The sequence below is a fragment of the Physeter macrocephalus genome, chromosome 19 (assembly GCF_002837175.3).
Source record: "Physeter macrocephalus isolate SW-GA chromosome 19, ASM283717v5, whole genome shotgun sequence".
Lineage (NCBI taxonomy): Eukaryota > Metazoa > Chordata > Mammalia > Artiodactyla > Physeteridae > Physeter > Physeter macrocephalus.
The window spans coordinates 3,620,933-3,646,802 of NC_041232.1; the positions used below are offsets into that span (position 1 = coordinate 3,620,933).

A 25,870-nucleotide genomic window follows, 5' to 3' on the forward strand; every position below is an offset into this window, starting at 1 on the left:
TGCACCCCGTCCACGTTGTTCACCAGCCAGTGTACCACCTCCGCACTGATGAAGCAGCACGGTGAGAGGCCCTTCTGCTCAGGGAGCAGCTGGACTCCTGTCCTGAGTTCCAAGGCGGCAACAAGCAGAAAGAGAAGGTAAAAAAGAAGGGACCCCCACTAAAGCATTTGATATCTGAAGTGAGGATCCCACAGCTCAATTTCTCCACACTAATCCTAGACTCAGAGAAATCCCTGTGACAGGACAGAAGAAGGTGTTACAGGGGAAAAGGAGAAGGGGGAGGAGAGAACCTGGCCTTCAGAGAACACCTATGCTTGTCGGGTGTTACACTGGGTAACTTACATGATTATTTCATTCAATCCTCACATCGATCCTGTGAATCAACCATTATAATCCCACTTTACAAACAAGGTAACAGAGGCTCAGAGAGGTCAAGTAACTCGCCCAAGGTCTCACAGCTGCTGAGCAGTAGTCAGGTATAAACCCACCAAACCACGCTGCCTGAGCACCACCCCAGCTTGGGCCACGGGATCCTCCCACCCCTGCACTCATTCATGAGAGAAGCCACTTACGAGGGGTGCTTCATGGCCTCCAGGATCTCCACCAGGGTGGAGGAGGACGTCAAGGAGCTGGCCGCCAACTGCTGAGAGCTGTAACACAGAGAAGGAGAGTGAAATTCCCGAGTCTTGACCCTCTTGCTTTGTTTCTTACAGAGCTGGAAACCAGGATGATATGGACACTGAAGGCATTCAAGCAAATTCTGGACAGTTACATCCTGGAGATATATCACAGGGGGGTTCCTGCTTCCCAGGTGTATACGTTTAAAAAAACAAAAAAGGATTCAAAGTGGTTTTGTGTCCAAACTTGCTTCCTTTAATAAGCATCTCCCCTCTGAATGATCTGTCAAGCTTGACCCCTTCCAAGAAATCTCTCTAGAAGAATGCTCTGGGCCTTTCACACGTCACATCATTTAATCTCACCAGAGAACGCTAAGTAACATGGTCAGAGCACAGGGGACAGAATCCCAGGATCATCACCACCAGCTGGAGGGCCTCTGGTTTTTCTTGGCCTCAGTTTCCCCGTCTGAAAACTGGGGATGATACTATTCCTGTCTTCCAGGGTTGCTGTGAGGTTAGTGTGTGTAAAATACTGTGCATGGGACTGACATCCACAAAGTCCAAAATGGTAGACCATACTAAACACAGTAACAGTAACATCCACCCTTTGGAACTTGGAGAGGTAAAAGGAGCTGGTGAAGGTCAGAGCTGGGAAGCGTCAGGGTCAACATTTGAATCCCATCTGCCTGCTCCAGTGCCCATATCTTTCTGTCACCTGCTGCCCGAGTTCTTCCTCGATGGCACTATGGTCCCTTAAACATGCTTAATACTCAGCGACCGAGCCCAGATTACTGGGCATGGGACACACAGGGCCACCCATCACACCAAACCTGGGGCTCATCCGGAAGCTCCTTAAACCCCTCCCATTCCTCAGTCCCAGCCTCCTCTTCCTACTAGGCGGGTCCAGGACCCACTGGAGCATTTCAGAATCTCAGGGTTAAAGAAGACTTTGAAGACCCTGGAAGTGAACTAATGCCTGAGTCCTCGCGACAAGAGTCTGGACAGAGGCCGCTCCATTGTGTGAACATCTTCAGTGGCAGAGAGCTCGCTTCCCTGAGGCAGGACCAGCTGCTTGGGAGCTCTTTATCGTGAGAGGGAGTGTGTTCTCTGTAATTCAGTCATTGGTCCTGATTCTTGTTGTTTTTGGCCTTCTCATCTCCAGCCTAAATAATCCCAGTTCCTCTTCCAAAAGCAGAAGAGAACCTGCCACGCGAGCAATGAGGAAGCAGAGAAGTGCATGCCTTTCCTGTGCCCTGGGCTGCCGGAGCCGAAGCGTCTGCCAGACTTGGCAGGGATGTGGGCCTGGGGAGACGACAGAGGCCAGACAAGGCCAGGCCTGCGGCCACCTCCAAACTGACCACCTCTACCAGCCAGTATAGACAAGATGCAGGTAAAACCAGCACAGGATGTGTGACATGCAAAGGAAACTGCGTGGCTGCTGACGGGGACCAGCCAGGTGAGCTGCCTCAGATGAAAGGTCCAAAGTCATGTCTCTTAGACCATTTAGTTGAGGACCACTCAGTCAGTGCAGTGAGGGAACAAGAGCAGACTGGACAGAATTACGATAAACCGAATGCAGCTGGGAAGGATATAAAAAAGAAGTTTCTCAGATTTGACAACAGCATTAAAAGCGGGGCACTTCCTCCAGCAAATGAGCTCCAAGCAGCTTCTTTTTCCCCTGGTTATTCAGGAACAAGAAGAGAGCCACGGAGGGACTTCCCTGGCAGTCGAGTGGTTAGGACTCTGTGTTTCCACTGCAGGGGGCACAGTTTCCATCCCTGGTTAGGGAACTAAAATCCCGCATCCCACACAGCGCAGCCAAAATAAAAAAAAAAGAAAGAAAGAAAGAAAAGAAAAGAGCCACATTGGGGCACGATAATCGACCCATTCACTGTTCGTCCATTTCCTCAGGTGGCGTGGACTGACTGCACCTGACATAGGCAAGGCATCGGGCCGCGGGCGTCCCGTGCTGCAGGACGGGTTCGCTCTGGGCCCCCTTCCCGAAGCCCACTCCTGCACAGTGCCTGATGCTTCTCTGTGTCTCTGCAGCAACCTCTTAGCTGGCCTATGAGGAAGGCAGGGCACTGACCACTAGCCCTGTCGAAAGGTGCTGGTGAGGACTGACTGTCTGGGCTCCCAGATATAACTTGTGGCTGAGTCAGACCTTGGGCCTGGGATCTGGACCCCCGGCCTCTGCAGCCTTTGAGGTCAGACCAGCCCCACCGCCCAGGAGCATGAGTTTGGCCTTTCTGAGTCTCACCTGCTGTCACTGGAGTTTGCAGAGGGGAAGCCCTGTTCCCCTGAGCTCTGCGAGTTCCCAAAGGTCTGGCTGTTGCCTCTGTCCACGGACTGGCCTGCGCTCACCCCCAGACTGGTGCTGTCCGACATCGGAGTGGCTGTCTGGTCCACAGACACCTGTAGGAGATTTAAAAGTTAACACCAAAGGGGAAAAAAAAAATCTTTCAGGCTATTCACATGCACGGTCCTTCCCATTCCTCTCATTCCCAGTCCCCACTAGTCCCTGGTTGAGGAGCTAAAGGAGTCCAGAGACCACGCTGCTGGCGTGTGCCCCCTTCGATCGGAGCCAGTGGGGGGGGGGATTCTTGTGCCCCAAACCAAGGCCACGGGAGGCCAAGGTGCACAGTGAACCCCTGGGACCAGGACCTAACTCAAACCACAAGATTTACACTAAAGAAAACCCCCACCAAAGGAGTAAAGAAGTCAGCATCGTTCCTCGGGGTTGGGAGAAGGGAGAGAGCACAGTTAGAGACAAGCAGCTCTCCTGGCCCCCAGTCTTCTTCACTTGCGTCTGTCGCAGGTGCAATCAGTCTTTCCATTTGCCCAGGTTCACAGCTCAGGTGCATCTGAAGCTCCCTTCTCCAGCTTCACCTCTAAAGAGAGGCCTCGTCCTGTGGCCTCCCCTCCGCCGACTCCCACGACCTCACACACTCCCTACCTGTGAGCACTCCAGCTTCATCTTCCTAAAGGAGAGCCCCAATCCCATCACTCTGTTACTCTGAAATCTTTCAAGTCTCCCCACGAGCTACCGAACTGAGAACCGACTCGCGGCACCCGGGCTCTGGCTCAAACTGCCCCGCCCATGCTCACCCATGGCTCTGTTTCCAGCAGAGTCAACCCTGTGTGTTTAAAACTGTCTGTGTGCCCCACCAACCTGGGACACCCTTCCCCGCCACCACAGGCTACAAATGCTGTGTTTCAAATGCTGCTCCCTTAGTGAAACGTTCCCTGACTCACTCTGCCCCCATCCCCAAACAGAAACTGTCTCTCTACTTTGGGTCTCTGACCCCTGCCTGGGAGCTGCCAGGTTTTGCTTCATGTCATCTGCTTCGTTCCCTTTAAACGGCCTGGAGGACAGGACTATGACCTGCCCACCTAGAGAGGCTGCACCCCACAGCAAACATCTGGAGAGAACAGCAAGCCTTCCAGAGCACTTCTGGAAAAATCTAAGACACCTAGTCCCTCTTACATGGGGTTCTCGAGTACTTCCAGAATGGAGCCTTATATTATCAGATACTCTATTGGATGACGGAAAAATCACTCCTTCTACAACAGGGTATCTCGGAACTTCCCTGGTGGCGCAGTGGTTAAGACTCCACGCTCCCAATGCAGGGGCCCCGGGTTCGATCCCTGGCCAGGGAACTAGACCCCACATGCATGCTGCAACTAAGAGGTCACACGCCACAACTAAGGAGCTAGAGAGCCACAAGTAAGGAGCCCACCTGCTGCAACTATGACCCAGCTCAACCAAATAAATAAATAGTAAAAAATAATAATAATAAAATAAATAAAACAGGGCATCTCAACCACGGCATTATCGCCGTTAGGGGACAGATAAGCCTTTGTTGTGGGGACTGTCCAGTGCATCCTGGGGTGCTGAGCAGCATCCCTGGCTCCTACTCACCAGATGCTAGTAATGACCCCCTTATCATCTCTCTCTGCTCCAGCTGTGACAAATAAAAATGTTTCCAGGTATTACCAAACGTCCCCTAGAAGACAAAATCACCCCTGGTTCTAAAAGAACCAATTTGCTCTCCTACATCAGGCTCAATGAACTGCCCAAAAAAACAGGGACCAACAAGTCTTTGCCAGCACCATAAATACTGAGAAATGCAGCAAGAAGCAGCTTGCAATTACCAGCCACCACCTGCCCCCAACCAGTAAGACTTAGGAATAGATGCTACACCGTAAAATAAAGTTAGAAGCTGACAGAGGGGACTAGACTCAGTTCTCAGGCACAGAAGCCTCTAGGTGCTGCCTCTCTGGTGGGGTCATCTCGCATCTACTGCCCCTGAGAATTGCCCCACCAGCCTGAACCAGGAAGTGGTTAAGAGTTATCCTCTAAATCAGAAATTGGCAAATATTTTCTGTCAAGGACCAGATGGCAATTATTTTAGGCTTTGTGGGCTATAAAGCCTGTTGAAACTTATACAGTTTCTGTATAAGTGAAAAAGCACAAAAGCAGCCATCGATGATGTAAATGAAGGGGGTGTGGCTTTGTCCTGATAAAACTTTATTGACAAAAGCAGATGGTGGGCCAGATTTGCCCCACTCCTGCTCCATATCACACAACGTCCATCTTTCAAGAGGCTGCTCAGATGGGACTCCTCTGGTGGTCCAGTGGGTAAGACTCTGCACTCCCAATGCAGGGGGCCCAGGTTCAATCCCTAGTCAGGGAACTAGATCCCACATGCAGGCCGCAACTAAGAGCCTGCATGCCACAACTAAACATGCCTCAATGAAGATCCTGTGTGCCACAACTAAGACCCAGTGCAGCCTAAATAAACAAATAAATAAATATTTAAAAAAGAGAAAAAAAAAAGAGGGCGCAGAGAAAGGCATTTTGCTCAGATCTTAATACCAGGAAAAGTTATGCTTCTCCCCAACAACTGGTTTGTTTTTATCTCATCACCACTCTGAGTCCTGGAACAGATGTTTCCCACTTTTCTTTGGCTACCAGGAAGTGCAGAGCTGAATTTAGCAGGAAACTCTAAGTACGTTATAAGACCTCATAGGATGTCCTGTCTTATTTTTTCTTTTCCTGAATTTCCCCATCTAGTCACATTTTTATTCTGGAGGTTCCATTTATTTCCATAATCCACCTGAAGAAACTTTTTGGAATAAGACCAGTGGGAAAAGACAGACAAAGAGGGCTAGATGGACAGAACTGCCGTTGTCTCACACAGAGAGCTGAGAAGAGCCAAGCGGAGGGAGGTGCTTGGTCTGGGATGGGTTTTGTCTTAGGAACCTCATTCAAAACCTTCCTTACAGAAGGACCCCATTAAACCTGTGCAGATGGGACCTTCCAGAGGTGAGTTTAATCTCCCGTCTCCTCTTTGGAGTGGGCTAGATTTAGTGACCTGCTTCCAGAGTACAGAGAGGGGAAACAGCAGCTTCATAGTGGAGACAGCTGGCAAGTACCACGTCACCAAGCAATGACGGTTCACGTCACCAGTGATGTTGTGTGGACCTTGTGGACCTCCATGGGATGTGATGAGATGGGTACTTCACCTCTGAGGATTCTTTTCAAAAACCTATAACTCCTGTCTCGCCATGAGAAAAACATCAGACCAACCCAGATTTGGAGACTTTCTACATGATATCTGGCCAGGACTCCTCCAGACCATCAAGGTCATTAAAAAAAAACAACCCCCAAAACAAGGAAAGACTGAGAAACTGTCACAGACCAGAGGGGACTGGGGATGCATGGCAACTAAATGCAACGTGGTGCCCCGGACTGGACCGTGGAACAGAGAGGACGTTCACAGAAAAACCGGTGAAATTGAAATAAAGTTTGGCATTTAGTTAATTAAACAAACAAACCAACAACCCTCACCAGCAACACCAACCCCTTCTCCTCCCACCTTCCCACACGCCCAAAGCTGTGGGAGAAGCTGAGGGAGGGGGCTTTCCCAAGGACGCCTCTGAGATGAGCATCAACCACAACATGTGCCCCCATGGCCCCCAACCCCATGCCTGTCAGAGCCCTGCTTGCTCCTGCTGGAGGACAACCAGCCACCAGGACACAGCAGGACCAGCCAGTCCAGCCCTCAACTGTGCATTGAGGCCAGTGTCCCACCTGCAGACGAGGTGGGTTAAGCAGGGCTCCTGGCCTCCAGCCATCCAGCACCATCCGGGCACAGAGAGGCCTCGTAAAAGCACTCGTGATGGAATCCCATATACCTTGTAGAGCTGGAGAATAACCCCAGCCCCACAGCCAGGATGTTTTCCAAGGTTTATATCATCAGGGAAGGAAGGAATATCACCCCTCACCAAAACCCTCCCCTGGAGTTTGCGACTGACATGTACACACTGTTATATTTAAAATGGATAACCAACAAGGACCTATTGTATAGTACAGGGAACTCTGCTCAATATTACGTAACAACCTAAATGGGAAAAGAATTTGAAAAAGAATAGATACATGTATATGTATAACTGAATCACTTTGCTGTTCACCTGAAAGTAACACAACATTGTTAATCGGCTGTATAGTACAGGGAACTCTGCTCAATATTACGTAACAACCTAAATGGGAAAAGAATTTGAAAAAGAATAGATACATGTATATGTATAACTGAATCACTTTGCTGTTCACCTGAAAGTAACACAACATTGTTAATCGGCTATACTCCAATATAAAATAAAATGTTAAATAAACAAACAAAAAACCCCCCCAAAAAACAAACTTCCCCTGCCCTCATGGTGCTCACCATCTGGGGGTGAGGAGGGGGGAACAGACATCAAACAAGCAACGTCCACAGGGTGTCGTGTTCATCCCTGTATCTCCCACGGCACTCAGCACAGCTCAATTTAATTTCATGTCAGTACAGAGCACTCCCTTACTACATCTTACACGGGATCATTTTTTTTTTAATGGTAGGTAACATAAACTCCTCATCTCTGTTTGCTGTTTCCAATTCCAGGAACTTATCCACTTCTGTTCTTCTGGTGAATTCCACCACGTGAACCTGTGTGGAGTATTATAGGATGCATAAAACAATTCTCTCCCGGCTCTGTTGATTTTTCTTAGGTTAAGTTCTAATCTAAGTCTGAAGCTTTTCACAAGAGGGTCTATTGTTAGAAAGTAAAAGGTTAAAAAATCCAACCAGAGTCTGTTTTAAACCACAAGGGCAGGTTGCCTCCTACAGATAGTGATTGCTGGACTAGGACTCAGAGGCCCCAAGGGGGACCCGCCCAGGGTCACGCTTTCACTGGGAAGAACCCAGCACAGACCCAAGATGCCCTCTGGCCTCCCAAGAAAGAGAAGACACCAGTGTGAACTACAGAACAGTGGAGGGGCTCTGCCACTCGCTAGTTCCGGGCCCTCTGACCAGGTAACACACTTAAGCTTCAGTTTCTTCATCTGGAAAATGGGGTGATAGTATGTGTACCTCATGGACTCACAGGCTGTTTGCAAAGCCTTTTGCACAGTAGCTTGCGGAGCAGGTCCTCAATCCATGTTGGTTTTCTCACTTCCACCAAATAAGGGTTCCTAAACCTTTCCCCCGAACCTCCCACGTCCATCCTCCTGAGCCTGCCCTGCTCTGCATAAACCCTCTCCTCCCTTTCAAATCTCTGTGACCAGGTGAATCACATATACTCAGGGGCCTCAATAAAGGGCAGGGAGCCCAGGTTCTCTTCACCAAGATGTGTCAGCACAGCAATGACCGATGCTAATTATGGGGTGGGGGTAATGAATCAAGCACCTTGGTCCTGATTTAAATCCCAGCTCAACCCTGTACTGTGTGAAGCACAAGTTCTTTGGCCCTCAATTTCTCCATCTGTAGAACTGGGATAAAACTTCTGCTTAACTCATAGGCTATGCTGTGAGGATGAGATGAAATAATACTATGAGCCTGGCACGTAGTAAGTGAAGAGTTTTAAGGCTTGGAAGCCCCTTGAGATGGGTCCAAACCCTTTATGTGACACGTGAGTTCAGGACAGTCCAGAGGCAAGCTGCCCAGGGTCGCATACCCTCAGTCTATGACAAAGCACATGCCTGGTAGTAATTGCTTGGTCGGTTTTTCACCACTTCCTTTCGCACTGCTATAAATTTATCTGTTTGTACTAGGAAGAAAAAAATAAAGAGTTCTGTCCTTAAGTCAGCATGTATCATGCTGCTTATGTCATATGGACAAAAACACCTAAATAGGAAGATGCTGCCCCGTGGCCAAGAGTCAGTGGCATGACAAAGACGGGAACAGGTAAGCCACATGTGCCAGCATGTTTTCTGAAGTTAATCTCCTCATCCCCCTGTGTCACCACAAACACTAAGAAAGGAAATGCACCTCTGAGACTGAATTCAGTTTCAACTGCCCCTCAAACTCGGCTTCGGCCCAATTCCACGCGTTCAGAGCCGAGCTGAAGACCAGGTCGCGGCTTCTGCGACGGACAGGCATGCACGGGCCTCGGGGCCCTAGGGTTGGACTGACCTGCGGGTAGAAGGTGGACGATGCTGTGCGCGGGCTGCGGACAAACTCCATAAAGAAGGCCCCGTCCTGAGGTCAGAGCGGCAGGAAGCGGCAGCAGGTGCGAGGGGGCGGAGGGACGGAACGCGGCCCAGCAGCGAACCATCGGGGAAGGAGGGAGGGACGAGAGCAAAAAACAAAAACAAGGAGGGAAGGAGAGAAAGAAGGGCACATGAGGGGAAAGGGGAAAAAAAAAAGAGAGAGGGAGGGAGGGAGGGAGAGAGAGAGAGAAAGAGAGAGATCCACCCAGGAGGAAAATATCCAAATGCGAAGCATTAGCAGAAACTCCCACCTTCCTGGGCAGAATATCCCAGTGGGGTGGGAGCCAGCACCTGCGGGAGAAGGTGTGTCCAAGCGCCTCAGATCTCATCTGAGCCTGGCTTGGCTGCCTGCGTCCTCCCACATAGCTCTGAACATCCTCAGACCTATGCCGAGGGGAGGAGAAGACTGCAGGGCAGCTTGCAGAGGGGGCCACGGGGCAGGATTGGGGGCAGCGTCCTGGCCTCCTGCCTGGCTGGGTGACCAGCAGGCCTCTGGGAGATGCACGGAGGCCTGACGTTTGCATTTCTGCCTGTAACATGGCAGCCAGATGGGAGAAGAGGATTCACTGCAGGAAAAGTTCTTGTTTAATTTTCTGAGCAACCTGGGGACACAGGAGCAGCAATACCTTCTCCTCCACTGGTTGTGTAACAAAATCGTATGCAGTCCCCGGGAGGGGCTCCTGAAGCAGCCTTCCCCTCCCCACCCTATTCTTGTGGGGTTCAAGCTGCCATGTACTTGAAACATAAATGACAGAGAGAACTTTTCCAAAGACCCACTCCCTCCCTCTTTCTTAAGGTCAAGAAGTGTCCTCTTGTCCCTTCAAAATCTTTTTACTTTTTAAGCTTTATTATCACTGAAATTCGGAAATACCACTTGATATACCTGAAGGTCCCTGCTTTCCTAAAACTTTTTAAATTCTAAAAGTAGAATCACTGAAGTATTTCAGTGTCCATTTTACCAGGACTGCTGCCACGCCCATCAGCCACTACGAGCTCAAGTAACGAGCCAAGGAAATGCGTGTCTGCAGAGATGCACACTCGGGTACCCTCTATGCATCCTGACACAGCTGCTGCCTGGAGAGTGCTGGGCCATCTCCTAACACCTCTGCTTCTCCTGGACCACTTGGGAATCTACACCCAGCAGACTGATGGCTATCCACATGGATTTCAGTGTCCAGCTGGAAGATGAAGGGAGTGTTCTAGACCACGATCTCCTATTTGGCCGTTGGTGTATTTTAACCATAATGCTTGCGGTTCTGTAATTTCTGTACTTCTCGGTACTGTCCCCCGCACTGTTTCTAATCCTCAAAGACGGCAGTGGGTGGACGTAACAGCTAGTGAACAGCACACAGGCACTTACGTGTTCTCATGTTCTATTTGCGTCCCTTCTCTGCCAGAACATACAGAAGCAGAGGTGCTAACGCTGCTGAGATGATGTACCCATGAGTGAGGACAGGTGAAAAGACTTTCTTCACCAACAGGTCATTCTTGACGCACAGACTATCCTTGGGACTGTACCTAGAGTCACTGCCTTAGAGCTGGGTTTGCGCAAACGACAGCCTACAGCCAAATCCAGTCACCTGGTTATTCCAGCCTGTGAGCTGAGAACCATTAAGATTTCAAATGGTTACAGAAGAGCCCACACAATAGCCTTGATCTTCTCTCTCAGCCCACAAAGCCTCAAATATTTATTGAGGTTTGCTGTCTCTGGCCTATGGATGCTACACACTGCCTGCAGCCTCAGTTGCTACTTTTTCTCAGATTTTAATCCCTCCATCCTGGAAGTCTAATTCTAGGAACTTACCCTGAAGAAACAATCAGAGATGTGGGCAAATAATTATGTGCAAAGATGTTTGCAGTATTACTTGTAATTGTGATACACTGCAGAATAATTATACAAACTTATGGAATAACTGCCAAAAACTATTTTTAAAAATCAGAAACCACCCTTTTTTAAACAAAAAATGAAGTTATAAACAAAGGTCTATCCATATGATGAAATATTATATAGTTATTTTTTAAAATCATACTTTGGAGATATAATGACACGGGGAAATTTTCACGATGTGAAAGTAAAATAAATATGCAGATGGATATACAAGTTGACCACAATGTTGAAAAATAAAATACATCTATTGAATCTCCTTCATCTCCAAATGAGAGAGACCAGGTAAGAGAATGTGCGACCAGCTCACCCTGCCACATCAGAACGATCTCAGATTCTGAATTTCCAAGGAGAAGGAGTTGGCAGAGACACATCTATTGGTCTTCAAAGCTACAACAAGCCTGACCTGTGGAGCTTTCAGCTCCTCTACTGTACTCGCTATTCCGTACAGAGGCCAAAGCCTCAGGTTTTGGTTTCCGTCTCCCAGGATGCTCCCGTCTAACTACTTCTTAGGAGGCTAAGCAAACTGATGGGAATTTCATTCACCAAAGAGTGAGCTCTCCCAGAAGCTGCTTCAGTCATTTTCTACCTCCCTCCCGCCACCAGGAGGGCTGAAGATGGGGCTGAAGGAAAACCAGAGGCCAGTGTCACAGCTTGAGCCAGATCTCGGATAGATAGAGTTTAGCTTGACTGATTTACATCTGCTTTCATCTAGCAGCTAGCGTCCTTACAACCGTGAGCAGGCAAGTCCCTCCGTCAAAATAGCAGTGCTGCAAAGGGTTCCTCCAAATCCTCAGCACACTTAGTCCTGGACTCATGGGCTGTGTGTTACCCTCCATACCGGGTCCCTGAGCGCACACGCCAGCCCCCCGCCGGAGGGGCTCCTTTACCTTTCGTGGGCTGTCCACGTAGGTGGGAGTCATGGCTACGCCGCTGCTCTCGACCGGGGGGGCGGAGCTCTTGCCCCCATGCACCGCCGCCTGCTGTTCTCCCAGGCACCTGAGAGGGGGAAAACACAGGGCGGTCCTTGCTCAGAGCCCCCTGGGGAAGGACCCATGTTAGCCACAACGAAGCGAAGGCAGCTCTGTTGCCGGCACCTTCGAAACACGCTCTTCCGCTCTGTTAATCCTCAGGCCCTACGTGATGCCCTTAATTTCATTCATTGTCCTGAATGATCACCAGCTGCCACGGAAAATCAGAAAACAGCTCAATTTTAAAAGCCTCTTGGCAGCACCTGGGCTTATGTATTACTTTGAAACGTCAAGTGACATGGTTTGAGTGACTCTGTCCATGAACACCATTTTTTTAACTCTCTGGGAGAAACTTTTTCTCAGTTTTTATTAAATATACCAGCAGAAGCACATTCTGAACGTTAGGGCTGCGTTACCATTCGCCATTAACTAAACAGGGTGAAATGTGTCGACTCTTTATACATTTTGAAGATTCGTTAATCTTGCAAACGCACACACTTGAGCCCTCCCCACTCCCCAAAAAAATGCCACACACTAATCTAACAGGCATTTATCTCAGACACAAGACAACTATGGTTTTCTTATGACATCTCCTCCCATCTCAGTTCTGGTATCCATAAATGCCTACTTTCACATATATTTTCCTAGTTTTTTTTTCCGTACTAAGATAAGCCATGAACTATGGTAACTTAAATGCTACCCCCAAATTAGACTGTTTTAATATACCATTGAATTTTTATTTGGTAAGTTCCAGGAGGCTCACATTACAGTCTAAAATGCTTCATTGTTACCATAACACACACTTCTCGTGGTGGGCACTTTGAGGCGCCACCCAGACCCTCTGCCGTGGCCCTGCTGACACGGGAGCTGGGAGTGTTGTCCTGCTCCAGAGATGGCCCAGCTGCAGAGCCCGAGCCCCTCCCTGGGCTGCCTGTGGACAGTGAACCATCACCAAGGGGTGTAAAGGCCTGGCCCTGTTGGTCCAACTCGGCTCATCTCCGAACGTGGCTCTAACTCCAGAGCTTGAGGGAGGTGCCCGAGGCCGTCACTGGGCTTTCCTGCATCTCAGCTTCTCCCTCTGTCCCCTCCGCCTTCCGCCCCCTCCCTCCCACGGGGGCTGAGACCACGACTAAACTCTGTCTCCATCCGTTTCCCCGGGAAGCCAATTTGTGACATTTCCCTCATCTTAAATCCTGACACATCTCTTACTGATGGTGAAGTAACCTCATATCGGAGATTAAAAATCAGTTTCCATAGTAACCTGTTACACTCTCTCTTTTTGGTTTTTGTCATGGAAAATTTTCAAACTCACATGAAAATAAGGAGGATAATGTAATCGAACTCTTATCTACCTGGACCCCAGAATTATTTATTGATAGAACCAATCTTGTTTCATCTATCCCTATCCACCCGATTATTTGGAAGCAAAACTCACACATGCTATTACTTCATCCATACACTTCAGTATATATTGTATCTTTAAAAGATTTTAAGACTTCCCTGGTGGCGCAGTGGTTAAGAATCCACCTGCCGATGCAGGGGACACGGGTTCGATCCCTGGTCCAGGAAGATCCCACATGCCGCAGAGCAACTAAGCATGTGTGCCACAACTACTGAGCCTACATTCTAGAGCCCGCGAGCCACAACTACTGAAGCCGGTGCACCTAGATCCCATGCTCTGCAACAAGAGAAGCCACCACAATGAGAAGCCCACGCACCGACCTGGACCCCAGAATTATTTATTGATAGAACCAATCTTGTTTCATCTATCCCTATCCACCCGATTATTTGGAAGCAAAACTCACACATGCTATTACTTCATCCATACACTTCAGTATATATTGTATCTTTAAAAGATTTTAAGACTTCCCTGGTGGCGCAGTGGTTAAGAATCCACCTGCCGATGCAGGGGACACGGGTTCGATCCCTGGTCCAGGAAGATCCCACATGCCGCAGAGCAACTAAGCATGTGTGCCACAACTACTGAGCCTACATTCTAGAGCCCGCGAGCCACAACTACTGAAGCCGGTGCACCTAGATCCCATGCTCTGCAACAAGAGAAGCCACCACAATGAGAAGCCCACGCACCGCAACTAGAGAAAGCCCGCATGCAGCAACGAAGACCCAGCGCAGCCAAATATAATAAATAAATTTTTTTAAAAAAAGATTTTACTGTGTGTTTGTTCAAAACAGGATTCAGTTAAAATCCCTACACTGCAGTCAGTTATGTCTCTCAAGTCTTCTTTAAGCTAAAAGCTCCACTCATCCCTCCATATCCCTGCAATTTATTTGTGGAAGAAAGTAGCTCACTCGTCCTGTAAATTTACAGTCTAGATGTGCTGATCATATCCCTTTACTGTTTATCGTGTTCCTCTGCGCCCAATACTTCCTGAGCGCTAGAAATTACATTTAGAGGTTTGAGCACATTTAGGTTTGATGGGGCAGTAATTCTTCCTCAGTGTGTTGTGTGCTTCTACATGGAGGCCCACGGCATCTGGCGATGTGAGCAGTCACTGGTGATCTCTGCTAGGTCTGTGAGTGCATCAGAGCCCACATGTGGTAATGTTCCAGCGCTCCTTCTGGACCCATTAGCTGGAATATTGGAGAGAGACACCTCCTGCACCAATCACTTGGGTACTCTGAGGTGTAATTCATATAAGAAAAGCAGACTAAAAGCCTGACTCTGCCTGGTCCACGTACAGCGCACTGTCTCTGCACCACATCGCACTGTCTCTGCACCACATCGCGGTGTGTTCCTCTGGGCCTCATCCGCAAACACACACTGGGACGCTCTCCTGCGCCTCCTGGGGGCTGTGGCCTAGCCCGTGGCTGGGACGGTGGTGGCAGGAAGCCTTGGTTGCCCCCCAGGGTCCCCTCGTCTGATGCACATGACAACCCCCATGTACTGAGCTGCCATCTACGTGCTGACCCGTGGACTAGGAGTCGGGGATTCAGAGACAAGTAGGACCCGTCCTTGCCCTTGGAGGTTCCTTGTCTCACGGCTCAGGGGAGGGGATGTCACAAAAGGACTAGCTATACCGTGCAAGCCCACACGTGAGAACACGCGTGGGGCACGCTGCCTTCTTCCCAGAGGCCGTGACGATTGCCACGTGGGCTCTCTCCCTGCTCTGACTCCCTGACATCAGTTTATCCCCATCTAACAGGAGCCACAGAGCTGCGGACTGGCACCTGCAGCCCAGACTGCCCACAGCCACGCTCCTGGGGCCTCTGCCTCCCACGAGAGCCTGACAACAGGTGCATGCCTCCAGGCAAAGACCCAGGGGAAATGGAGGAAACAGACACGCGTGGTAAGATGACAGGACTACAGGTGAAACTTCTGAAACTCTTCTTCGTATGGCTATAACAGTTTTCCATAATAAAATTGCATCTGCTTGGTGTAGCAAAACAATAAAGAAAAACACAAAGTAAACAATGCTGTGTGAGCACACGTTATGTAAGGTCTGGCTCCCTCTGCAAGGCCTCCGGCTCTGAGAAAACGCACCCCATCACCCGGGAGCGGTCATCTGCAGGGAGAATAAAGCTCGGGGCTCCCTGTCCTGCCTCCTGCTATGGGGTCAGCTGAGCTCCCCGCACACACGCAGGGACACTGCCACCCCAAACTACCCATCCTCTTCAAGTCTGAGCAGAAAGAGGCTCCTTGGGGTGCACTGAACGATGACTCACTGACACATTAAAATAAGATTCCCCTGCCCGCAACTTCACACCCCTCCCAGCAACATATGTTCCTTGTTCTTTTTTCCAGCAGGAAAGGTCTGTGATTAGCTACAGGGACAACCTGCCAGGTGGAGTTCTGGGGTCTTTCCTTGGTCAGATAAAGGTATTTTCTGGAGGCCCCAGCTCCCTCAGTAATGAGCCCGACCTACCCCAGCTCTCCTCCTCTCATCTGCTCCCCTGTCACCACGGCCACGCTCTTCCCTTCTCTCCCCGTATCCCTTCCTCTCCATCCCATCCTCACCCTCTAGCCTCTGCTGCCTCTCACCTGGACTAGTGAGGCCTCTGCCTCCTGGGCCCACCCACCAGGCCTTCCTATACGCAGGACCCGTCTCTGCAAACACCACTTCTGCCAAAGACGCTGAATGAATATTACATGATATTAAGGAACTGCTGTGACTTTTTAGATAAATTATGGTATTACAGTTTTGTTTTAGGAGTACTTATCTTTCAGAGATGCACACTGAAATACTATAGACAAAGGGGTGTGATGTCTGGGATTTCATAAGAAATAAAAAGGAAGATGAGAGCAAGTGGGATATAAATGAAACAAGATTGGCCGTGAGTTGATAATCATTGAAGCTAGGTGATGGGTAAACAGGGATTTATTACATGAGTCTACTTTTTTTTAATCTGTTTGAAATTTTCCATTAAAATAAACTTTCAAAGGGTCACTCTTGCTATGAGAATGTGCAAGAACAGCCTGGAATCCGACTTCCCATGCTCTCTTTGCAACTACATTTCCCACTGGGCCTCAGGCTCAGTCATGTTACCTTCTGAAAGCTTAACATATTTGGGCTCCTGCGGGCATGGCACGGACCCCCTCACCAGATAGACACCAGGAAGTACAGTGGAGATCTGATCTTGCTGGAAGGATGGAGGGGGCAAGGGAGGCCTCCCAGAGTAGTTCACACCTGCTCGTGGCAATGTTTTCTCCTTTTCCCCCAAGTCCTCCCCCTACCCCCCGTATAAATGCATCCCTTTCTACAAGGACATCTTAAATCCTACCTCCTGTGATGCTGTCCCTGCCCTCCCAAAGCAAGATGTGGTCCCACGGGGGTCCTAAGAGCTGCAGCACCTACTGTTTACAAAGGGACCACACACTCAAATGCCTAGAGAAGTTGGTCAGGTGGCCCTTGTCTGAGGGGCCAAGACAAGTCCAAGAGCAGACGGTGTGCTGGTTCTATGGTAAACCAGGGGCACAAGTCCACCTAAAGTGCCAGCCCATTGTGGCTGGGCTTGAACGTGGACCCAGTGCTAACTGAGCCTCCACCACTTCGAGAAAAGCTGGATTTTACATATTACCCATAATATAATTTCGTATTACATTATCTATATTTTTTATACAATATAACCATAATGTTACATATTTTTTCATGTAAGAATTCATTAAGAAATCAAGATTTTTATATGAAATCTTCAAACGAAAAAAATTTGGCTCAAATATTTAAAAAATATTTTGTGTTTTTAGGGCAACGAAACTACTCTGTAACGGTGGCTACATGTCATTATAAGTTTATCTAAACCCATAGAATGTGCAACACCAAGAGTGAACCCTGATGTAAATAAACTGTGCTCTTTGGGTGACTATGATGTGTTAATGCAGGTCCATCGATTGTACCAAATGTACCGTTCAGTGAGGGATGTGGATAATGTGCAGGGACAGGGTGTAGATGGGAACTCTCTGTACCTTCCACTCAATTTTGCCTTGAACCTAAAACTGCCCTAAAAAAGGAAGTCTGTTAAAAATACAAAACAAACAAAAGACAAACAACCAACAAAAAAACACCTTGTGGACCAAACCAACTGTATCCTTAGTTCAAATCAAGCCCCAGACTGCAAGTTTTTAACTTCTGACCTACTTCATGACATTCGACACTTACCAGGTATTAACCTAGCTTTCTTTTCACTTATGTGTCTTTTTGTCAGTTACTGGCTCCTTGGTAGACAGAAGTCACACTTCACCGCACTGGGGCCTGGGGGATGGGAACGAGTCTCCGTCCACCAGGCACTTACTTCTGAGTGGCTTCCATTTCCAGCAGGGCAGACAGAGCTGAGGTTCCCTTCTTCCCAACCGGGGGGCCGGTCGACTCGAGGGAGTGGGTGGGGATGGGCCCAGCCATCTGCAAGCCTTTCATGGTGGCCCCTTTCTAAAGCATAGAGGAGGAGACAGGCCATCAGATGCTGCTGCGTCTGCTGTGCCTCAGACTCTGGGAGCCCATCAGTGCAGTCGGGGAAGACGGGGTCTCAGGATCAGGAAATGCCAGGAAATGGCTTTTCACTTGAACTGAAGGTCCCAAATAGCTGTGGACTCAAAACACACTGCCTCCTTGAGGCAGTTTACATATAGCATCTCATTTTATTCTCAATTACTTGCTCAAGGAAGTAAATAACATCACATCTAATTTATGGAAAAAGAAGCTAAGACTCAGAGAAGTGAAGTAACTTATCCCAAATCGTACTGCAGCTGGAATTCAAACTCCAGTTAACTGACTTCAAAACCAAGGTTCTTTCCACTACATAAGCTCTCCCAGAAATGATGCTGTGTACGAGAGGCAGCTGGCCTGGGTTAAAGAACACTGAACTTGAGGTTAAAAACAAAAAATAAAAACATGGCTGATGATGGAACACTACTCAGCAATGGAAAGGAATGAACCGTGGATTTGAGCGACAAGTTGGATGAACCCCAAAGGCATTATGCTGAGTGAAAGAAAGTAGCCTCAAAAGGTTACGTATCGTATGATTCCACTTATAGGACATTTGGAAAAGACAACAGTATAGTGATGGAGGACAGACCAGTGGCTGCCAGGGGTTAGAGATGGGGGGACAGTGTGACTCTAAAGGGCAGCGTGAGAGTTTTTTTTTGCCCTGATGGAACTATTCCATGTCCTGATTGTGGTGGTGGTGGGGTTATGTGAATCTATACATTTGTAAAATTCACAGAGCTGTATGTGTATACACACACACACACAGACACACACAGACACACACACACACACACACACACACTCTGAATCATCCCGGATCGGCTCTTTATTAGCTCGGTATCCTCAGACACATCCTATCACCCCCACGAGCCTCAGCGTCCTCACTGGGGAGTGAGTGGTTAAATGAAGGCCCAAGGGTGCAGGAAACACTACAAGTGACATAAGTGACATTGCTGCTGTCACCCTCTTGAGAGAGTTTCTATCCAGCAATCCAGCATCAGCAATCCAGTCACATAAGCAGCTGTGCCTGACGCTGGATCCCCAGTGGGGAGCTCACAAAGGACTGTGTCCTCGGGTCAGAGGCGTGGCCCCAGCCCAGTGGCTGGCTGTGTGACCCCCTTCACCCTGCGCTGGAGGAAAACCCACTGCTTTGGACTGAAGATAAATGCAGGGCAGCTGTGGAGTAAAGAAACTGGCCGGTGAGAGGCCCCAGACACAGGAGGAGACAGTCCCTGCATCCCATACTGGGCCCAGCCCCCAAGGGGCCCGTGGTGCCTCACCCGCATCATGCGATCGGAGCGATGCCGCCGGCGGATCCGGTTTAGGCCCTCCACGAATCGGATGAAGCCATCCAGGAGCTGCCATTCCTCCTCGTCCGCCCGGGGCCTGTCCCCATAGATGTCACAGTGGGCCTCCCCCTCCGTGATGCGCTTGGTGGCGGTGACACAGGCTGGCAGCAGCAGGAAGCGGGTCCTCCAGAACTTCAGAGACTCGATTAAGCTACAGAGGGCCAGAGGGGAAAAGGGTTGGTGGTGAGAAAAAGTAGATGATAAAAGCACCCCAGTAAGCATCCCATCTCAATACCCACGCCCCCGGGAGTGAGGGTGCGAGCGTCCATCTGCCCAGGAGCACGTGCTCATCTGATGCTGCATTTCACGCAGGCTGAGAGGGAAGAACTCCAAGGCTGCTTTTACTTTCTATCCCAGAGACGTCAGAATGCTTCTGTGCACCCAGGCCCATTGCCGCTGTGGCCTTTTATCATCACAACCATAAATCATGCATAAAAATGAAAAATTAAAAACAAGATGTCACAGGGAATTCCCTGGTGGTCCAGTGGTTAGGACTCGGCACTTCCACTGCTGTGCGCCCAGGTTCAATCCTTGGTCGGGGAACTAAGATCCTGCATGCCTCGCAGCATGGCCAAAAAAAATAAATTAAATAAAATAAAAACAAGACATCACAAAGCTTTTATATATAGAATGGATAAAAAACAAGGTCCTACTGTATAGCACAGAGAACTATATTAAATATCCTATGATAATAAAAAACAGTGAAATAATGCTATTTGCAGGGATATGGATGGCCCTAGAGATAGTCATACTGAGTGAAGTAAGTCAGAGAAAGACAATTATATGATATCACTTATATGTGGAATCTAAAAAAAAATGGTACAAATGGACCTATTTATAAAATAGAAATTGAGTCATAGATGTAGAAAACAAACTTATGGTTACCAAGGGGGAAAGGGGCGGGGAGGGACAAATTGGGAGATTGGGATTGACATATACACACTACTATATATAAAACAGATAACTAATAAGAACCTACTATATAGCACAGGGAACTCTATTCAGTACTCTGTAATGACCTACATGGGAATAGAATATAAAAAAGAGTGAGTATATGTATATGTATAACTGATTCACTTTGCTGTACAGCAGAAGCTAACACAACATTGTAAATCAACTATGCTCCAATAAAAAAAAGAAAAAAATCTATATTTATATGAAACCATCACGTTGTACACCTTAAATATGTACAATTTTTGTCAGTTATACCTCAATAAAGCTAAAAAAATTTTTTTAAAAATCCTATGATAAACCATAATGGAAAAGAATACAAAAAAAATGAATGTATATATGTGTATAACTGAACCACTTTGCTTGACAGCAGAAATTAACACAACATTGTAAATCAACTAGACTTCAATTAAAAAAAAAAAAAGATGTCACAAGCAGTCAGGAAAATGTGAAGAGCACTGACATTCCACCAAAGAGCATATCTTGGGACTTCCCTTGTGGCACAGTGGTTAAAACTCCGCACTCCCATTGCAGGGGCCCAGGTTCGATCCCCGGTCAGGGAACTAGATCCCACATGCATGCCGCAACTAAGAGTTCACATGCCACAACTAAGGAGCCTGTGTGCAGCAACTATGGACCCAGAGAGCCACAACTAAGGAGCTCATGTGCTGTAACTAAAGAAGCCCATCTGCTGCAACTAAGGAGCCCACGAACCACAACTAAGGAGCCCACCTGCTGCAACTAAGAGCTGGTGCAACCAAATAAATAAATAAATATTTTAAAAAAAGGGAGCACATCTTCACCAGGTTTTCTGCTGTTGTTTGTTGTTTCATGCGGTAAAATATACATAACAAAGTTTACCACTTTAATGATCTCTAAGTGAACAATTCAGCAGCATTCAGTACATTCACACTGTTGCACAACCATCCACGTCCATCTCATCGCTGAGTTTTTAACCCAATGCAGATGTGCTTTTTCTCTCCATTTTCTTTTTCTTTCTTTTTTTTTTTTTTTTCTAAAACAGGCATCATTTTGCAATCAGGAGAAAGGACAGAGACATTAAAATACGGACACACGCAAGGCAGCGAGGATGGAAAGTGAAATTGGGGTTTCTGACCTGAAGTCCTCAGAGCCGGCAGAGCAGATGTACTGGTCTAAGTAATTCCACTTGTACTCCTCCAGACGCTCGTGCGAGAATTCCACCCAACAGGAGACAAACTCCGAGTCTGAGTGGGAGGGGCAGAGGCTGTAGGTGTAGTGGATCTGGGCAGATTCGTAAGGGTACCTGAAAAACAAAGGGCATGGCCTGAGGTCCAAACAAGGAACTCCCCTCTCCCCGCAAGTCTCCTGTACCTTTTCTGTCTCAAGACACTTAGTATCCTTGGCACTCGACCCTCGACCACAGTAACCAAAACTCCTCCCAGGGGACTGGTAATGGAGATTTCTCAGTTCTTCTTGCATCATACTCTTTATTTTTAATTGGCATGTTAAGACTCATGCTAAACATTATAAGCTGGATCAAATCCCTTTTGGAAGTAGGTGAGCTACAACCATAAAATACAACCCTAGAGAGCAAAACAGTAACTCTGAAAGAAAAACCAATTACTCAACCTCCTTGGTTTGAATTACGTGTTATACACATAATTCAGTATGTGGACAGTATGTGTTAGAAACATAACTTAGTAGCTGGACATAATTTAGGACAGAGCTGAAAACTTTAAATACCCAAGCACTCACTTGGGAAGGTATCGTGTCACTGTGATCATCTTATCCTTCAGTGTGACTTTGTGGAAAGTTCTGCCCATGCTCAGCCAGTACTGGTCTTCCTCCTCTGGGCGGTTTCGGGACACAAGGCCTAACAGGGAAAAAAATAAATAATTTCCTCCATCTGGTTGAGGGTCATTCCTTTAACAGGCAATTGCTTCTCTTCCATATAGATTTAGAAAAGGAGAAACAAAAGAGGCAACACTTTCTTTCCAGGGGCAGTTTCATGGAAAAGAAATATTCTTGGTTTAAAAAAAAAAAGTCCTGAAGTGGGCAGATTTTTCTGTTACTGAACCAGCCAGCAGGAGGTTAGAGCCTGGGGGTGCCTACAACAGCTGGCCGAACAGCCCAATGCCTCGCCCTCTGTGAAGGAAAGTTCCGGAGTAGATGTTAATTGACTAAAATGGAACTCCACTCCCCTCAGGCACAAGCTGCCACCTGGCATCTGAGGCCCTCAACCGCGGGGGTGGCCAACCTAGCTTTCGGCCCTCAGCCCCCATGACGCCCACACTGCTGTACCACGTTTCAGACTTAAAGGACCACCATGTTTCAGACTTATTTATTTGCTCGAATTTCCTTCTCCAAACATTTGCTCCTGTTGCTTCTTCTGCCTTCTCTTCCTGCGCGACTGTCGAAATCCTAGGGATCATTTAAGGTCACCATCAAATGCCACTTCCTCCAGAAAGCTATCAGACCCCATCAGCGGTGAATTCTACCCTGGATGTAGCTACTTGTGTGCCTCTGTCTCACACCCGGACAAACCAAAAGTTCCAGGAGGCCAGGACCCAAATCTTGTTCATCTTTGTATTTTCAGTAGCACCTGATAAAGTGCTATTTCACAGAAAAGGAAGTAGGCAACCTGGATGGAGCCACTGACACGAAAAGCAGATTCATCCCACTGCTCTTGGGATAAGAACAAAATCCTTCACGTGGGCCTGTGCAGCCTGGGTCTCCTGACATCTCCGGCCACATTGCTGGCTTATTCCCAGTGCTCTCCACGCCAGTCCTCTTTTGGGTGCCCAGAAAGTCTCATGAGGTCTTCCAGCTAACAGGGCCTTTGCACATACTAACCCTGCTTCCTGGCATGCTTGGCCTACCTGTTCCTGCCCTCCACTCCTCTCTCACTAAAAACTCCTGCATGTGTTTCAGGTACAGTAGCAGCTCAAACATCAACTCCTCAAAGAAGCTGCCCCTGACTCTCCAGACCAGATCAGGTCCTGTATTAAATATTCTCGCAGCCCTCTGATTTTTCCCTCACAGTCTTTATTGCAACTGAATTGTATATCATAGTTGACTAATGTTATTTTCCCCCACAGAGCAGGAGCTTCAAAAATACTAATGAGGACTTCCCTGGTGGCGCAGTGGTTAAGAATCTGCCTGCCAGGGCTTCCCTGGTGGCGCAGTGGTTGAGAGTCTGCCTGCCGATGCAGGGGACACGGGTTCCTGCCCCGGTTCGGGAAGATCCCACATGCCGCGGAGCGGCTGGGCCCGTGAGCCATGGCCGCTGAGCCTGCGCGTCTGGAGCCTGTGCTCCTCAACGGGAGAGACCACAACAGTGAGAGGCCCGCGTACCACACACACAAAAAAAGAAACTGCCTGCCAGTGCAGGGGACACGGGTTCGATCCCTGGACCAGGAAGATCCCACATGTGGCGGAGCAACTAAGTCCGTGTGCCACAACTACTGAGCCTGCGCTCTAGAGCCCGCGTGCCACAACTACTGAAGCCCACGTGCTCTAGGGCCCATGCTCCACAACAAGAGAAGCCACCGCAATGAGAAGCCCGTGCACCACAACGAAGAGTAGCCCCTGCTTGCCACAACTAGAGAAAGCCCGCGCGCAGCAACGAAGACCCAACACAGCCAAAAAAAAAAATATTAATGAACGAATGAATGAACACAGTCATATATTCATCAAGCCACACTGTCGTACACCAGGCACAGTGGTTTCCGTGGTGGAGGACAAGAAGATGCAGCTGAAATCATCCTGGCACTCAGAAAGGTTACTATTCAGTAGAGTCTATAGCGTGCGAAGAAGGCACCACGTGATACATATCACAAGGGGCTTTTAGAGAAAATCCAGAGGGAATCCAAAGCTTTGTCGTGAACAACAGGGCCTGGACTGGAGGACTGCTAAGCTCCCATTAACAGGTCCACGCTTCTTTGATCCTCTAACCAGAGGAGCTTTTTTTAAAATTTTTGGTTGCATTGGGTCTTCATTGCTGTGCACGGGCTTTTCTCTAGTTGCGGTGTGTGGGCTTCTCATTGCAGTGGCTTCTCTTGTTGCGGAGCATGGGCTCTAGACGAGTGGGCTTCAGTAGTTGCAGCACGCAGGCTCAGTAGCTGTGGCTCAGGGCTCTAGAGCGCAGGCTCAGTAGCTGTGGCACATGGGCCTAGCTGCTCCGTGGCATGTGGGATCTTCCCAGACCAGGCTCGAACCCGTATCCCCTGCATTGGCAAGCAGATTCCTAACCACTGCGCCACCAGGGAAGTCCCCAGAGGAGCTTTAATGAAGCCAAAGATGGCCTGAGGTTTGGTACTGGCTGGTTAGGGAGCAGGGGAGCTCATTAGCTACAAGGAGGAAGCAGGGGACTATCAGATGCTCAGTGATGGTTCCAGGAAGTGACCGCCGCTGTGTGGTTCCAGGCCCCTACATGTAATTCTCGCTGCCTGACTTGTTTCAGAGGAGCCCTCCAGAGCCCAGCTCTGACTCAGCTGGCGCCACTGAGTCTCCGCCACTCACTAGCCTCTGCCACTCACAGACAAACCATCCCGGCTTCAAGTCACTGAGCTGCAGTGACAAACAAGAGAACATGAATCCAGAATGGGAAAAACAAAAACAAAAACGACAAGTATAAAATTGAGGTTCAGGTAACACGAGAAGACCTACTGTGTCAGGCACTGTGTGAGACATAAACCCAGGCTCCTGGCTCTGGAATATTCACCCTGTAGTTTGACAGCTCAGCCCCTGCTTGGCTGCCTGGGACCCCGAGGTACTGCTTAAGCCAGGCTGGAACTTCCTGAACTTGGTCATACCCTCTACCTTAAAAGGAGAGTTGGAGATCAAAGAGAGTTTTAAGATAACTCGGAACCCAGTGGAGAGTTTAATTCTCATGTAAAGTTAGATTTAGAGGGAAAAAAAATGTGTGTTGAAAAACAATGACTCCTAAATGTATGTATTCCCTACTATCTTGAGAACCTGCTTGCACAAACTTAGTAGAGAAGAGAAACTACAGTCCAAAGAGGACAGCTCACCACGGCCATAGAGAGGGCTGCTGCTGAGCGGGGGCGGGCCAGAGGGGCTGGGCTGCTGCGCCCTGGGCTGCACGATGATCTGGTAGCCCTGCATGAGCCGCTGGCAGACGAACTCCTCAAACACCTGCTGAGCCGTCATCTGCACACCCTCCTCGTCCCTCCTGAAAAGACAGACGGCTGTTCACAGGACATGCCTGGCCCGGGACCGTGTGACACTCAGAGTCCCCCGGTCCTTGGCTTCATCCCCACAAGCCAGCCCGGACGACCCTTCCATGGTGGTACGTGAAACTAACGATTTGTAAATCAGTCTTGGGAGAAACAAAAGCTGCGTGCCTTTCCTCTGCCACCGACCTGTCGATGTCGGCCTCCGGGAGGAGATCGTAGCAGCCCTCTGTGTAGTCGTTCTGCAGGCCCTGGCGGTCGGGGAAGTAGTCCGTGGTGAGGGGGAGGCACGCCGGAGTAGTGAGAGACTTCCAGTCCACGCCAACTGTGCAACAGAAGCCTGGCACTACAGGGGGAGCAGACAGCGTCAGAACTGCCTCGTGTGAACAGGGAGGAAGGTACGTGTAGTCACCAGGCAGGTGTAGGACGGCGGGGAGGCGGGGGGTGACGG

The 25,870-nt window shown here is 48.8% G+C and overlaps 1 protein-coding gene across 2 annotated transcripts in view; it reads right to left on the reverse strand.

Moving 5' to 3' along the window:
- Nucleotides 1-2,918: 2,918 nt before the first annotated feature.
- DEPDC5 (DEP domain containing 5, GATOR1 subcomplex subunit) overlaps nt 2,919-25,870 on the reverse strand; it is a 75,110-nt gene continuing 52,158 nt past the window's right edge. The window contains exons 26-35 of one of the 2 annotated variants that reach the window (XM_028480312.2): nt 25,609-25,792; nt 25,258-25,418; nt 21,980-22,097; nt 21,360-21,527; nt 19,223-19,442; nt 17,752-17,885; nt 11,923-12,031; nt 8,927-9,070; nt 7,349-7,606; nt 2,919-3,032 (exon numbers count right to left, since the gene is read on the reverse strand). In XM_028480312.2, the coding sequence (XP_028336113.1) occupies nt 7,481-7,606; nt 8,927-9,070; nt 11,923-12,031; nt 17,752-17,885; nt 19,223-19,442; nt 21,360-21,527; nt 21,980-22,097; nt 25,258-25,418; nt 25,609-25,792 (1,364 nt within the window). In that variant the 3' untranslated portion in view covers nt 2,919-3,032; nt 7,349-7,480. Of the gene's footprint in view, nt 3,033-7,348; nt 7,607-8,926; nt 9,137-11,922; nt 12,032-17,751; nt 17,886-19,222; nt 19,443-21,359; nt 21,528-21,979; nt 22,098-25,257; nt 25,419-25,608; nt 25,793-25,870 lie in introns of both variants that reach the window. The other variant, XM_028480313.2, reaches the window with a different exon arrangement.